This window comes from Zootermopsis nevadensis, unplaced genomic scaffold (assembly GCF_977971745.1).
Source record: "Zootermopsis nevadensis isolate Lab colony 2312 unplaced genomic scaffold, Znev_1.0 Znev_ptg000016l, whole genome shotgun sequence".
Lineage (NCBI taxonomy): Eukaryota > Metazoa > Arthropoda > Insecta > Blattodea > Termopsidae > Zootermopsis > Zootermopsis nevadensis.
In genome coordinates, this window is record NW_028259148.1 from 6,928,054 (window position 1) to 6,945,008 (window position 16,955).

The 16,955-nt window shown below is 37.0% G+C and overlaps 1 protein-coding gene across 1 annotated transcript; it reads right to left on the reverse strand.

The window, feature by feature from the left end:
* Positions 1 to 232: 232 nt before the first annotated feature.
* Kua (Plasmanylethanolamine desaturase Kua) lies at positions 233 to 9,901 on the reverse strand. The gene is made up of 4 exons (XM_022079705.2): positions 9,457 to 9,901; positions 8,549 to 8,760; positions 7,461 to 7,679; positions 233 to 5,329 (listed from the first exon to the last, which is right to left on the reverse strand). The coding sequence occupies exons 1-4, from the start codon at positions 9,674 to 9,676 to the stop codon at positions 5,069 to 5,071; spliced, it is 912 nt and encodes a 303-aa protein (XP_021935397.1). The 5' UTR covers positions 9,677 to 9,901; the 3' UTR covers positions 233 to 5,068.
* Positions 9,902 to 16,955: the final 7,054 nt, after the last annotated feature.

Here is a 16,955-nt window from a genome sequence, read left to right on the forward strand (position 1 = left end):
TTGAAATCACTATAAAACAATAAAAAAAAAAAAAAGGTAGTAAATAATTTGTACAATGGCAGTTTCTACGTGACAAAATCCCCAAAAAGGGGGTTCTGGATCTTCTTCCATGTAAAGGCATTCCTGAGAGAAAGATTTTCATGTTACATGTTTGTACAGCTTCAGTGAAGGGCAATCCTGATATTAAAAACTGTAGTGTACAAAGTGACAGCTTAAACGGAGCATCACAAAGTAGAGTGTACAATTTATTAAATGATACAAATACATGGGCGAGCTTAAACTATTCCATATAAACCAACGATAATACAACTGACAGCCAGCAGGATAAAAATGTGTAATTTTTATTTAAAAGATTCAGTACTAAAACTGATAAACTTCTGGCTGTTGTTGTTAAAGGTGCTCAAGATAAAGAGCATTAATCTTTTAGTTTCAATACCGACAAATTCACACTAAAAATTTAAAAAATCACTAAATAAAACAATATTTTGTTGATGAAATTTATTCTTAACCTTGTGTGTTATCATTAGTGATGTGTATATCAATTCACTGTGAACTAGCTTTTGCACATTTGTTTACATTCACTCCATACTCATCATGATTATATACAGGAATGTGTCAACATTATATTGTTGTCATTGCTCTTATTATTCTGGATTGAACTTCTTTCATATAGTTTATTTTTGGACTTTTGGCTCATCTCTTATATCTTTGATATAAATGGTAAATGTGTCAAAGGTGTACAAGAAATATGGATACAAAGCCCCACACATTCTAAGTATCTGCACTTTAGTGATCGGATTTACGCTTTAGTTGCTCTTATTCCAAGGGAAAAGAACTCCCTGTGGCCACTGGTCAGAAAGCAGAGTGGTCTCAAATACACTTCTGATTCTGGTATTAAAAAATTCCAAAAAACCCTAACACAAATCAAATTCTATTCAGTGACTAGCCTGAGCTATCACGGCCCATTTTTTAATACACTGACCCATAAGACCAATCAGAAATATGGAATGAACAGATGTAGGTATAATAAAACAATTTTACATACCAAAAAGAAAACTGTTCAGAAGTAAAGAATTGCACACCATTAATGAATGGTTCTCATTTACACTTTATCATACACTTGTAATCTAATTTCCAAATATTCAAATTTTTCATGGTTACAGAAAATATATTTCCAGCTTAGTTTCTTTGCCATAAACTTGATTTGTAGAAGGTGTATCACATGATCACTGCTTCCTTTACCGGTTACAGTTAAGTGGAAAACATATTTCATAATTACCAAAGTAATCAGCAGTACAGTTATGTGTAGCTGATTACATTGAAAAAGCAGCATTTTTGTGATAAACCTTCTATACACTACTGTTCACTAAATATTATGATAATCAAATCAAGGATTAGATAGGCAGGGCATGTGCCACACATGGGACAGATGAGAAATGCATACAAAATTCTTGTCAGGAAACTTGAATAGAAATGGTCACTTGAAAGACCTAGGCATAGATGCGAGGACAATATTAAAATTGCTAATCTCAAAAATAAATACTGCATGTACAGGGCGCACAGCACTCTCTCGTGACCACCATAATGAGCTTCTGGGTTCCATAAAAAGCATAAATTTGATTAGCTGAGCAACTATTAGCTTCTCAATAAGGAAAAATTCCATCTACTTAGTTACACTTCTGTGAAGGATATATCCCACCTTGAAACTACCCTCAAATCTATTTCAGATTAAATAATTTAATCAGTGAAGGATTAAACAGAAACCATGACAGAGAACTGTTTTGGCTGTTATAAAAAAAATGCTTTTGGTATTTAAAAACTTGAACTGGATTAAAAATTTCCTGGCTACATTGAGCTATTACTTACAAAGAGCTCTGATTTGTACAACCTACCCGTACATTCCACTTTTATAGACTTTGTATATATAATTCAGTTCAACCTGAATTAAAACAAGATATTTCTCTTCACATGACATAAGCAATGCAATATACAACTTATAACTTTTTATAATCCTAAAAACAAAAATTTACTAATTGTCATTTAATTTAATTATGGGTGCAGTAGGACAGAGCATAAATACACTATGACCACAAACACACCATGGCCATCAAAAGATAACAGAATTGTTTGACATCTGTAAACTCATAGAATGTGACGTTAAGCTTGAGAAGAGAACTGTGTGCTTTTAAACATTTCAAAGCAAGAAAGTAAAACAAATCTGATGCAGATGTCAAACCACTCACTTAATGTACACATCATATAAAATATTAATGTTCGATTTTCTATAAATACATTGGTCCACAACTTTCCAAATAATACAAAAAAAAAAGTTTCTCAGTAAAATATGTTTAATATCAATTGAAAAATATAATTTAATTCACTATGAATAAACCTTGACTGAACAAGCTTGAATATAACGAGCTTCACATGTATAAAATCTAATTATGATCCCTACTCTCAATATAAAATGTGCAATTTAGCTTTAAAACTCTCCTCACAACAATGACAAACAGAGGCTTTGCCACACTGAATGTAATAAACACTCAAGTGCATGTAATACTTGATTACAACTTATCAGAGTTAAACAGAATCGACAAGTAAATTTTTTTACAATACACACACTTGCTGAAAATCCAATGTACTAAAATAATTATAACACTTATGGCACATGCAGCTTCGGAGAATGCAGTGCAAAGAGCACCTAGTTCTTCAACACTTCAACAGACAGCACATTTTACCTGCCTGCTTTTTAATACTAACAAAATGTGTAATCTTCTAAATCTACTTGCATTACGCTTACTTTCCCAGGTACCTTACCTTTGATGTTGGGTTAGGGATAGTTTTGAGTATACTCAACCCCAGTTGAAAATTCATGCAAGTGGTGAAGAGCTCTCACAACATACAACAGTTCTAGTAGCATGTTAAAAAAATTCCACTGAAATATCAATACTTAAAAGTATGTTAAAAAATATAGTTGCAAATCTTGCCTCTTGGTGAGAATAGCTGAGCTACAGGGTTAACTTGATGACCTTCCACCTCAGTCTCAATATGTTAAGGAAATTACATTAAAAACAGACGGCTCTTATGGAACAAAAAGCAGTTAGTTGATGGTTTCTCACCACTGCGTCTCAGGTTCACATCCAGGTCAGTCCAGTGGGTTTCGTGGTGGACAAAGTGTCATCTGAACAGATTTTCCTCAGAGTTCTTTCATTTTCCTTTGTTAATATCAATCCACTGTTTATCCATATTAATTTATGTATCATCTGCAAGGCAGAAACTGGGCCGGTTACAGGCTCCAGATCACTGAGACATAGTCTCACCCATTGTGCCAAATAACGAACAAGAAAGAAAAACTGCTATGACAACACAATAAGCAGCAAAGTGTACAAGGCATGTTCAGATTACTGAATCAATACACTGGTGGATATTTTTTCCAGAGATTGTCGCTTACCTAGAAGTTAGGACTACATTAGCAAATGTATTTAAACCCCCTCACAATTTAACTTGTGATACTGTATATAATGTAAACACATTCCTTACCTATCACATTTCATATAAAATAACGCAGGGGTCGGCAACCTGCATGTGGCCCTCACAACTTTTTATCCCATCATATCGCATGATTTTGAAAGTTACCAGTTTGAGAAAGGCAAAAATTTCTGTAATCGAGGAAAACACAGATATAATACACATATATATTATCCATGTGTAAGAAAAAATAACAAAAATATTTTAATGAAACAAAGATTTTGTAGATGTAGGCCTCTTAAAAGTGCATTATTTTGTAAAGGTACATTGTTCCATTGTTCAAACCATACGACACGACACTTAACAAAACAGTATAAAAATTACTGTGGTATTAATGACCGAGTTTTATAAAATTAACAATTGACTTGTCAAGTAAATACCAGGCTATATTTTATAAGTCAAAAAAATAGTTTTCCTTCCTGTGCACATTATTCATTTGTGGCCCTTGGCAATGAGAAGGTTGCCAATCCCTGAAATAAGGTATTGATAGATTTTCTTTTACTGATTGTAATATGAGTATCCCAATGCACTGCATTATTTTAATGTTATACTAAAAAAACAATACTGCAACGCTTTAAGTCACAATCAGCATTATAAATGATTACAAATTACAAAAAAGTAGTTCAGCACTCTTGCATAACATAGATCACATTACTCAAACCCCCAGTCTCATGTGTAAGGCATATACTGAGCCTTTTTATTTATTGGTTAAGCCTACTATTAAGCATGAATTAAATATTCTCACAAACAAAATATGCTGTGAATTATGTGAAATTATCAACGATATTCTTATTATCTATAAGAATGTCTTTGGGCAAGGCTACTACTACGTATATAAGCAATGCATATAAAAATTATTTGTAACTTAACATCCTTATGAAGGATATCCCCTGAGGACATCATCTCTCTCCCACATTTTCATTATATACATGGTCTTTGCATTCTCATGCATAGAATTATGGATACAAAGGAAATGACAAGAAAATAAATCAACAGATGAAAATGTGATCGCTGATGGCATCTCATTTCTTAACATGTCACAATTTCATAAAGAAATTCAGTTAATTAGAAATGTGTATAAAAAGCTCCATATTATATGCAACAACTTGTTCCTCTTGTGAGTGAACCGGCACATCCATTTTCTCTCACTTTCGAATTCGTCAAGAATATCAGTCTCGGCTGCATGACAATATTGTTCCATGTCAGCCATAAATGAGTGAACTGGAAATATATACACGCCCTTTGGTCCCTGAAGGTATATTTATACATCCCCTCAATACTCGTATTTACATTGCACAGTGGCTCATTATAAATAGTTACAATATGGTAATGATTGTTCAATCGACTAGTATAAATTAACATTTTAAATACGTCTCATAATAAAAATATCGACCGGGACTCAATTCACAGCTGCTCAGTGAAGGCTTGGCAACATTCAGGGAAGAAAGGGTTTGCTATTTTGTCCTTTCAATTCACGGGCATCTGTAAAATAACATAATAAATGTGTATGAATATGACTGGCTTGTATAGTGGCTCAGCCTCACGCTCGTTTCTGAGCCCATTTCATGTCATCAGCCCTTGGCCGACACCCGGTCACTTGTTCTATTATCCACTCGAGCATCTGCCAGAAACAAATCTTTTCAAGAGGCCAGTTGAGCCAGCCAGTTGTAATGCAGAAGTACGTCTCATGTGGGGCAACGTGGTGAATTCGATGGTGACGACGCGGTAAAATCACGTGGTACTCTTGGAGGAACACTACCCACGATGGCAAGCCGAAGTAAGTATGGGACCACTTGTGAATCTGTAACACATACAGCATGTGAAGCTACATCATTCCACACACACGAAGTGCTAATTAATAGCAGTAATCATTAAAAAACAGCAACCAACAGCATCTGAAATGTATCACAACTGTTTGGTTACATATAAAGTGTTGCAGAACCAATCTGCCAGAGATCTGGGAGATAATTTCACACAAAAAATGTTAATGCAACATTGGTCCTAATTCCAGATGGAGCTACAGATGTCTGAAGGTAAACCCAAGGAAAATGAAAGACAGCTTTAAGGTGCATACAAGCAAAAATAAACAGATTAATCAGATAAATCTACTGTGACTTTTTAGACATACATCATATAATTATTCAAACTGGCTGTCTTCTGGGTTGTAGCACCATGTAGTCTGTTAGACATTTACCAATGTTTCAGAAGTTGTTGCTGCCTCCATCATCAGGGTCGCCCTGATGATTGAGGTGGCAACAACCTCTGAAACTGGGGTAAATATTAACAATAACAACAATAGAATAACAATAACGTTTTGGATAAAATTCAATTCAATTAATTTATTTATGTGTTTGCCAACAGCAGGAAGTCAATAACAGGCAAACACTGATAATACATACAATAATAATGAAATAATAATGAACAATAGTACACAAACAGATTAACTAAACTTATACATGTACAGTATTAAATATAACTGCCAAGTACACGCAAAGCCAAAATAGAAACAATATTAACACAAAGCAAAATAAATTAAGAAATATAAATAAAAACAAATAATCCACCTAGGGAACACTAACATAATTGTAAAACGTTAAAGAAATATAAAAACAGATAACGAAACTAGATCATCTACAAGACAACCTATCTAGATCATTTCCCTTATTGAGAACGTGCCCTCAAGGGAGACAATGTTTATGCTAAATACGTCCAAAGATTTACATATGTCATTTGCAGCGATGACGCACCTGGCTGAAGGACTATGTCTTAGTGCACTGCTCACACTAAAAGTAGAAAATTCTCTTATTTGCCTAGCCGGCATACGTAAACCAACAGCGTCCATAATGGAATGGCAATTTACTTTGTCCTTAAAGACATTAACAAGAAATAGCGCATCGAGATGTCGTCGTCTGGAATAAAGAGTTCTAAAATTTAAAGTAGATAGGATCAATTCATATTTGCGTGGGATATTAAACTGGAAAAATCGGTAATTGCACAAACTGGCAAATTTTCTTTGAATATTTTCTAATTTATTAGAATCTGTGTGTAAGATTATTCCAAATGACCGAGGCATACTCAAGCTTTGACCTAATTAAAGCATTATATAAAACAACAATATGAATAATGATAAGAATAAAAATACTGACCTTTGGTCCCATTGTTACTGAAAAATGTGACAGGCTGACAGACATGGATGGGCTCAAAGTGTTCTTTGCTCATGTTAAGAGCATGAAGAACACCTGAAAACCAAATTGACATCTGAATTTCCTTCATTCTAAAGCTATGCCAGTTCCCACTTCAACTTTGTCTGCCAGCACCAAACACAAGATAGTTACATCTTAAATTTCTAATTTTTTTACCACTGTCAAATGTGTTGGTCTTCTTCCATGAATGATTGTGCAAAGATATCAAAGTTGAAACATCTGAAGAAGGGTCTATGGGAAGTCATATTATGCACATATTCAACACTGCACACAGCACACCTTCAAGAAAGGTGCCAAAAATTTCAACAAATTTTGTGTATACAGTGAAGGTACTCTTAACCAGTGCTAAATGGGAAGTTTTGGTTGTCGCTGGTATAATACCTAATTTTAAATTCAAATGATTGTGTGTTATTTATAGACTTACCATGAAATGAATTTATCTTAGGTTCCAATTTCTTATGCTAGAGTTTGTACACAGCTTCTGCCAAACACCTAAAAGTGTGACCTCCACATTACTGGCTTTTCATTATTTTATTGTATATTTCACTACATAACCAAACAACGTCAAAGTAACATAATATTGAAGATTTCCGTCTTCTGGGTTGTTGCACTGTGTAGTCTGGTCGACCAGACTACACAGCGCAACAACCCAGAAGATGGAAATCTTCATACTCACCGCTGTGAAAACCTCAAATCTTACATAATATAATATTAATGATCACACCTTACCTGGTTAGTCATGGCTACAAATATCGCAAGAAGAAATAAGTAACAGCTCCATGAGAAATTCTTCTGGACCTCTTCTTCTGAAAGAGTAATGAAGTGCCATGTCATCCGTCCCAAGAAAGGGATCGTCACCATGAAGTTATCCCCATTAGTTTCAATGAAATCATGCCTCGTGATGGATGTTGGGTCAATGTGATGCTCACGAAACGGCCGAAGGAAATTCTGATAACCACAAAAACACATGTTACAGAATAATGACATCAATATTACGGCAGTTCCCTTTTGTGAAGGGGGCTGTCTTGTTCTTGTGATAGTAAACAATATGCGACAATACAGATCAGCACACAACAGAGGAAAAAATCATATGGGTGTTGTCTTTGCTTCGCATATCCTACACGTCTACAGTGGATGATGGTGGCGAGTCCCATGGCTCTGGCCACTTTATACTCTTGATAGTGTGCCTAGTACCTGCTGAATAGGAGGCAGGGTGGTCCCCAAAGACAGTCTGGAGGTGAAGGTAAAGAGACAAATCCTGAGCCATTACTGACTCAATTGTTTGAGTTCCTAGCCTAATCGTGTAATACATTTTGACATTAATACTTGTAATCATTACTGTACATTTAGCCTATTTGTTAATTTTATAAATAAAGCAATGTTTATGGTGACATGACCGCTATTGCTGGGATGGAAATAGGGTTTTTAACAGAGTTATCAGCTTTCATGCAGACTTCATTTAAACACACTGTGTACATTCCCACTACTGCATTTTTTGGTGCTACTGTAACAGTGATTACAGTAATTCCTCTAAATTATAATGTTTAGATGGTCAAAGACAGCAATGTAAGTACAATCATGGAATCAGAATAGCCAGCCTCAGAGTCAAAAATTAAACTTGGGGCCTCTTAAATACAAAGCAAAAATGATAACCACATCCAGTAAATCCGTTGTTAAGAGTGATCTATCAGTCACAGAAAATGTTACAGAAAGGCAGAGTTCATGCCACAAAGTCTTCAGGGGGAGGGTACAGGAAACATGACTGACATTTCTTAAGACACATGAATAACATTAAGTCTAATAAATACAATATTCACCTTGCCAATGATGGGCAATTCCACTGAACCCCATGTGTCTGCACCCCAGTGAACAAGTCCTGAACTCAAGTCAGCTGTGATGATCCCACACAGTGCTGCTACCACAATGGTACTCAGATTCTCCAACCGAAAATGGATAACAATAAAGTAGAAGTTTACCGCCATCAAAGTTATACAGATTCCAACGCAGATGCATTCTTGTGTACGCTTTCCTGAGAATAAAAATTGTAAGAGATATCAATTTTCCATGGCTGTAAAAGTAAGGTATGTGGTCCTCTGGATACACAGTGGAGCCCTCTCCTTGTGGTGTTTAATTCGGTATAGGCAAACATTTCATTATGGAGATTAATTAACCACAAGGACAACTTACCCTTTTAATTAATCAGAATGGGCATATTCCAAGCATTATATAAAAATTTATTCCCTAAGTGCCAAATTGTGTTAGTGAAGTATGAAATTTAAAGTGTCATAAGCCCTCCAAATACGATATAGTTGGTAAATAACATAAATTTTATAATCCACTTAAGTACTTGAAAAGAACACTCTCATATTAAGATACGTTGTGGTACAAAACTTCATAATTACCACAAAAAGAATTTCAACTGTAAGCGATACTTTCAAATCTACGGCCAGTTCAACGAAACAGTTAAATCATGACCATAATTATAATGTGCGGTGAATGAAAATGGGCGTGAACCCAATCTACAACCGGCTAAAGTGGGCGTGTTACTACAAGCCAAATTACACAGAATGCATTACGAAGGGGGTGGCATAAAAGTACGTTCTTTCTACTATGTATAAATTTGGCTGCATTCCCACCCAACATGAATTACATAAGACTTAACACAGTATTATATTTGCTGAACAAAAATTCATGGATCGAAATTCAAATTTAGTACCAATCTTACCTCTGCTGTAAAGATTTGCTAGCTCCTGAGCTCCTTTGTGATGGGGACCCCATCTTGGCTTTATTTTTTCTTCGTGGGTTACGGCTGAATTTGCGTTTGGGTCATCCTCTAACATTGAATTTTCATATATTTGTTGATCTGTCTTTACAGGCGCTAAAAAATTGGACGCCATACTACTTCGAATCACTGCCCTAGTCAATCCATTATCTTTGTACTCCATGCTGTATGGGTCTTAAACGGTATACCGATAAAAATAGCGCATACTCGAAACAAAGTGAAGTAGACGTCATGTAGCTTGTCCAGTTCCTCGTTTTCTGACACGCAGAATGGTCTGACACTTCGCTTTCCTTCTCCCTCACGGGTCAACATTCCCCATCCTCACACTACAAACGTACAGTCGTTCGTTACATTACGATTACATGAACTTTTCCCCCTCTCTCGAACAAATCGAATCGAACGCCGTCAACCGACAGTGGCCACAACCAGTTACGGTAGTGTTACATTAGAGGGTCAGAAATTTCTTTTTGCAGTTTACAATAAATACTACATGTCTTAATACGGTACTGTGACAAATTAAATATCCCACCTAACAAACGAAAACGTTCTCCGTAATGGCATGTGACCAGCAAATATTAAATAGATGGACATCAACCAAGTCGCGAAGTATATTTATCAAGATCACTTGATTTTTTGTTTTTACTTGTATGGAAACAATCAACAAAGAGGGCCAAGACGAATAAATATTGGGCAAAATAAAATAAAATTGGTGTCTGAAATGCAGATTAAAATGTTCTTTAGTAATTTTGATAATATAAAATATTCTTACATAATCGTGGGCTTTTTTAATTCTAAACCACTTGTGTTTGCAAAGAGAGTAAAAAAGTAGGGCAAGAACAAAAACAAAACCATTTGGACTGTTACAAGATAAAGAAAACATGGCTACAGAAATGTTTTATGTCAATTTTGCTGATTGCTACTTGGCAAACAATGTTGCTCTATTTTTTATCGCTCTGAAACACTGTAAACAGTTTTCCACACTTTCCTAACAATTTTGTTTTGTCCTACATATGTCCTCATTGTCACGCATTAAATTATTGTAAGGGAGGTTTCGCTCCGAAGCGACCAGCAACAGGCATGTCAGTGACATCGGTACATGCAGTTGTATATACACAGCCAAAGTTATCCTGCAGAAGAGGGCGGGGGAGGAGATATCATAGAGACTTCCTGTCCTTCGGTTTTACTTCACAACTCATGAACTTAAAATACTGCCTAAAGTGTATTTTAACTTATGTGGTGAAATTCGCCTAGCATACTATGGTTTAAATGCAAGAATTTTGCTGAGGTATTAAACAAGGCATGTACGAGGTGCGATCGGAAAGTTTCAAGACTGTCTCAATAGAGGGCGAACCGGATGTAGTACGAGCTTCTGCCGCTAGGGAGTGCGGCCTACATTCATAGTGAATTAGTGTGCCAGCCGGCATCATCGAATTAGCATTTGTTTCTTAGTTACGGGCGTTTTGGTAGTGCATTACACCGACCCTCCTGCGATTTCGGAATGGCGGATTTTCATGAACAAATCAAATTTTGCCAAAGACTCGCCAAAACGGCTATGGAAACCTATGAAATGCTAAAGCAAGCATTTGGGGAGTCCGCAATGGGTCATGCACAAACTTTTGTGTGGCATTCACGTTTTAAAAATGGCCGAACCTCTGTCGATGATGACGAGCGTTCTGGACGACCATCTTCGAGCACAATGCCCGAAAATGTTACGAAGATTCGGCAGGCCATTCACGAAGATCGACGTCGTACCATCAACGACTTGTGCGACATTGTTGGGATAGGCTATGGGTCCTGTCAGCTGATTCTAAAGGAAGAACTCCTCATGCGACGCATCATGACAACGCGCCAGCGCACACCGCCCTCAAAGTTCGGCAGTTTTTGGCCTCAAACACCATGGCCGTCATCCCGCACCCTCCTTATTCGCCGGATTTAGCTCCGTGTGACTTCTTCCTCTTCCCAAAGATGAAAATTCAGCTAAAGGGAAGGAGATTTGAGACGACAGAAGAGATTCAGGCAGAATCGCAGATGGTGCTTGACAGGCTGACAAAGAAAGATTTCCAGGGATGCTTCCAGGCTTGGCAGCGGCGCTGGGATCGTTGTGTTCACTCCCAGGGGAACTACTTCGAGGGTGATGGATGAATTTAATACCTGAGATAAGTGTACGGGTTTATATATATATATTTATATGCGCAGTCTGGAAACTTTCCGATCGCACCTCGTATATACCGTGGACAAGCCACCAAATTCTTCGAAAAGAAAATTGATAGAAATGCGAGGACAGCTATACTTGTCAAAACAGCAGTTATTACTTCCACGAAAGCACTTATAGCCTCGTTTGAGATCTCATGTTTAAATGATAAAAATAGTAGGCCTCATACCACCGGAGGGAAAATATTGCTGCTAGCAACCATCAAAATGTGTAAAATTATGCATGGCAAAAACTATTCTCAAGCAATTACAGAAACGAAGTCCAAAATTTGCACTCATGATGGAGATGGCAGGTCTGCTGGAACTACAGTACGAGACTGTAATCTTGAGACTTGCGAGGAATGCAGTAAGTCCGTAGCGTTAAAGGCAGAAGATATATTTCTTCCGTCCTCCTTCACCCCACTTCCTCACCCAGCAAGTCTCAAGATTACAATCGCGGACTATACATATGTTCGTTACAGTGTTCTAGAAAACATCGAAGATTTCATGTTCTGTCTACCGCAAACAGAGAGAAGTGATATGTTCAAAGGATGTGACTGAAGATACTTTTTGGTTAGTTTGTGTGGGCATGGAGCAGCAACTGTGACAGGGCACAATAAAAGCTCTCAGACTGACGTAATGAAAGTTGCTTCTCACGTAAACTTTACGAAACACAGCGTTCATAGAGGGGACTTTTCATCACATGACCAATTACATATTGTGCTACGAGAGGCCGTAAAAGTCGCGTATTATGCGAAAACTCGCCCGTTGAACTCTAACCTATTTGCAGTACTATGGGATGAAATTCAAGCACACTAAAATTTTGTTTATAGCATTTGGAGAGTTAGTAGTACTGGGTTTAAAGACGCTATTGCATTTCGAATGTAAAATGGTTATGAAGAGGTGACGTTTTTAAACAAGTATAGTTGAATTCATGGAAGAAATGCACAGGATTTTACGGGACTGATTTCCAACAATATTTGGGGAAGTGGATTGGTCTTCTATCATATTTATCAGATGTACTTCGTTAGACTTTGTCACATCTATTAAGAACTTAGTAGCCATGCACCTGTCTTGTGTTCTAGTGTTAGTACATGGACATGTATCGACTATTCTCACTATTCGTTAATCAACTGTACTTTGCTATGTACCTTAACCGCAATGAAAATTTAACAGTGCAAACAGCGTTACATAATAACTTACGTAATAAGTTTGAACTTTATGCCGACAGGTTTCGTCGGTAGGTCATCGATTCGTTAAATCATGTATATCCATCATCTGGCGGAAATATAAAATTCACCACAACAAGGACGCTAACCGCAAGGGTTGGTGATCGATTGAAAGTCTGAATACGTATTAAGCTACTTCAGAAAACTCCTTGACCTTGTGGTTCTTTCCAAGTATATCCATTCTACGACACACAAATTACGTTACGCAATTATTCTATATTACCGGAACTGACCGTTCTTCGTCCGGAGTTTCTTTGAAAATAAACTGTACTTTAAAAAGGAAAAATCTATTAATTATGATATACATATTCCTGTATTTCAATCTTTAGGATTTGAAACAGAACACAGCAAAATAAACTTCTCAACCGAATTATAATAATCAATCCCCGAATTTAATCTGATCTAAATGTAAGATTTTAACCTCAAAGGCGGAGACAGTATGTTCCTCCGAAACCTTGATGCACGCCTGGAAAAATTGTCTCCGAAAGTGTCCGTTCTTCGACCGAAGTTTCTTATGACAGTCTCACGGATGTGTACTCCCTTTGACCAACTTTCTATTACCACCAAAGCGCCTCAATGTGATCGCATTATGCACTAAACGACAGTCGATGTAACACCGTCGCTGAGAAAGTGACGCTGTCCAAAGGGTTCATAAGAATTATCGTCAAAACTTCTAACAAAAGCTATGAATTTGAATCGTGTAAACTACGATATAATGAGACAGGCAAAGGCTTTTTCTTTTGGGAATAGGATTGGCAGCTCTGGTTTACAGTAGTACGCTCAGACGTCACTTTCTGCGCAGAAACGCAAGCCTGTCTAATTGCTCGTGTAAACATGCGTGAAGACTTGCCTTATTTAGTCTGCACTGCATCACGAACATCCAGTAATGACTAGATGAATCCGCTTTTGTAATTTGGCCACCGTGTCCCATGTATCCCGTTCACGAAATTTCAGTTTGTTCTACTGATCTGTACAGTCGTTCTACATGATAAAAAGTAAATGGACGCCTCCACCTTTCTTAAAACCTAAATTCAACATGGTGTACGCCTTTTCACAAGTCATTGTATTTTAACTATTACACCCCCATATCTAATTCAGAGAACATGCCGTTGGCAGTGTTCTCAGTATTTTTGGTCTAAATTAATTTTATAACGGTTCTTAAGTTTTGGTTTGATTTATTTACTGTATGTGTTTATGGGGCGGATTCAACTGACTCGTGACAGGGTCCAGTGATCGGTTCTTGTAAACACGGGAATGAACCTTCTTATAAAAATCTTAGAATTTATTGGCTCCTGTCAGCTCCTCAAGTATTTACGATATCGGATGCGATTACGCAAGACTTATGAGTTGTAATTCATTTTGTCATTCAGGCTATTTGAAGGTGCCTCCTCACCAGCTCTCTCACCTGTAGGACGAAAATAAATCTGATTTCTTCATTGTCAGACCCGTGTCTTGTCTGTTCGTAAGGTTTGGGAGATCTCAAGTCAGTAGAGTGACTGTTCTGGGCATAAGACCCCAAGTTTCGAAGTCTTAATAAATCAATAAGTTCTGGGAAAATCTTATCAGGCCTATCATCCTTCAACTACTTAATCTATATGATGACGCTATTAGAAGTACATCGTAATTTTTATACTGTACCATAATTAGTTAACCAGTCTGTATTATTTACACTAGTATCTACTCCCATTACGATAAACGTATCAGACATAACTTAAAAGTAGTAGAACTATCAACATGTTTGTAATTGTTAACATATTCTGTTGCATAACAATCGTGGGTATCAGCCTATATAGTGTAACTAGAGCAGAGAGCTACTTTCGGAGCTCCTCGGGGAGTTGGTTGCGTTTTAAAATCTTGAGTAAGAAACTAAACCAACCAACCCCCCCCCCCCCCGAATGGGGGGTTAAAACACTTGACCCCCCCCAAGGGGGGGTTAGTTTAGTGTCTTACTCAAGTCATTTGTTTACTCGGCATTGTTGTGTTGGTACAACAATGCCGAGTAAATAAATATAACGTAACATTGTTTGATGACGTCATTTTTTGATAGACGACAAATCACAAATTTTTATAGTAGAGCGAGATACAATCGACATTCAAAGGCAAGATAACGTTATATTTCGTATCACCACCATATCGTTGTTTTATGTAAAAAAAAAACCGTATCAAAATGTCGCATTTTCATTTTCATTGATATGCAGTACGTAGCACCATCACGGTTCCCATTTGTAAAGCTATCACAGCTGCCATATTAATGTTATCCATAAACCTGGTTTCCTTTTAAAACAAAGAGAAGTCCTCATACTTTGTAAGATTTGAGGTTTTCACAGCGGTGAGTATGAAGATTTCCGTCTTCTGGGTTGTTGCGCTGTGTCGATGTTAACCAGACTACACAGCGCAACAACCCAGAAATCTTCATCCTCATACTTTGCTTATTAATCTTCCATACGGCAGAAATCGATGGCTGTTGTAGTAGCTCCAAGGTTTGTCAATTTCGTTACGTAAGCTCTGACCGAACTGTCTGAAGCTCGAATTCGTCTCTCACAACTACGCCATGCCTGATTAAATTGAAGACAAATCACGAACCGTGAATTACACTTTCTTCGCTTTAGGAAATCAGTGCGGAAGAAAAACTACTCCATTTGTAACACAGAAAGCTTTATACAAGGCTCAGCGAAACGTATTGGGATTCAGGGTCACAGAAGTTGCTGACAAACAAGTCAGTTTAGACCCCGAATGTTCGAACCCACTAACACTAGACGCAATCTACTTATATCCAGTTCACTTTTTCACAAACTCTGTCCTTAATAAAAAAAAAACATTACTACTACCATCATTAATTAATTATCCCGTCACCCGTCTTTCCAAGAAGTCATTCTTAGGAAACTAACAGTCGATCAGACAGTAAAAAAGAAAAAAAATCGCTGTTTATAGTATCCGAAAACTCATTATCATGCTCAAAAGACCCTCAAATGAATCATATTCTGAGCCAAATAAATTCAATCCACAACCTAACACTCTATTGTTTTACGTGCAATTGTAATATTATCCTCTCATCTACTCCTAGGGCTTTAATTTCTCTCTTCGCCTTGAGGTTTCGAGACTAAAATTCTTTAAATATCTGCATTTCTTAATTATCCATCTCAACATAAGCTCAAATAAATTAACGTTATGATAACCAGCCTGATGCAGTTATATTTGTGTGCATAAAAATAAACACTACTGCGTTTAACATGTGAGGTTATGATTGAAACATTGTCTCGCCAACAATTTTTGTTATGTTGTTATACTTTATGTTGCCCGTCTCTCCTGTTAGATGCCTGTACCGGTAAACATTTCTCGCATTCTGCTTATATTATTATATATCTGCTTTTATCTGCTATATTCTGCTGTTATCTCTTCAATGATGTTTACTATAAAACCTCTCACGATCCTTGGAATTACCTTCGTTTATGTTAAATCAGCGTACGCCTATATCCTCCAGATAAGAAAAGCCTTCGCATTATACAGCTCTCACTCTTCTTACTGAGACATGTTACATATCACGTATGCCTCTGTGTTGGATTCTACCTGCAAAAGTATTCCGATTAATTCGTAGAGGTTACAGCACTCGTAAGGTTTATTGAACGATAAGATATAAACACAAGAATAAAAGAAATTAATAAAAACAGTATTTAGATTGTAGATGGCTAGGTTGTTGGACCGTGTAGTTTTGTAGAAGTTTACCGACGTTTCAGAGATTGTTGCTGTGCCTCCAGCTTCAGGGCGATCGTACGGCGCAACGATCCAGAAGACAGCCATATTCGCACTCCCGCCATGAGAACCCAGAATCTCACAATATCTTATTTCATCATAGTTCTAAGTTTCTGTTTACACACCCGAACATATATGTTCCTCGCGAAGTTAACAAATGTTAAGTTGCATTTGAACATGGTTCGTCTTTACTCATTCTCTGAAAAGTACGTACGTAAGGAGACAGTCAGAATTAGTAAGGTTTCACTGGTATCTTTTGTTGTGTGGGTGTTA

What these genes read in the sequence shown, in the direction of transcription:
- Kua (XM_022079705.2), bottom strand. Translation starts at nt 9,676, where the DNA reads ATGGAGTACAAAGATAATGGATTGACTAGGGCAGTGATTCGAAGTAGT. An exon ending in AGCAAATCTTTACAGCAGAG is followed by an intron (nt 8,761 to 9,456) that starts GTAAGATTGGTA and finishes TTTTATTCTCAG; the next exon opens with GAAAGCGTACACAAGAATGC. An exon ending in TTGTAGCCATGACTAACCAG is followed by an intron (nt 5,330 to 7,460) that starts GTAAGGTGTGAT and finishes TATGTGTTACAG; the next exon opens with ATTCACAAGTGGTCCCATAC.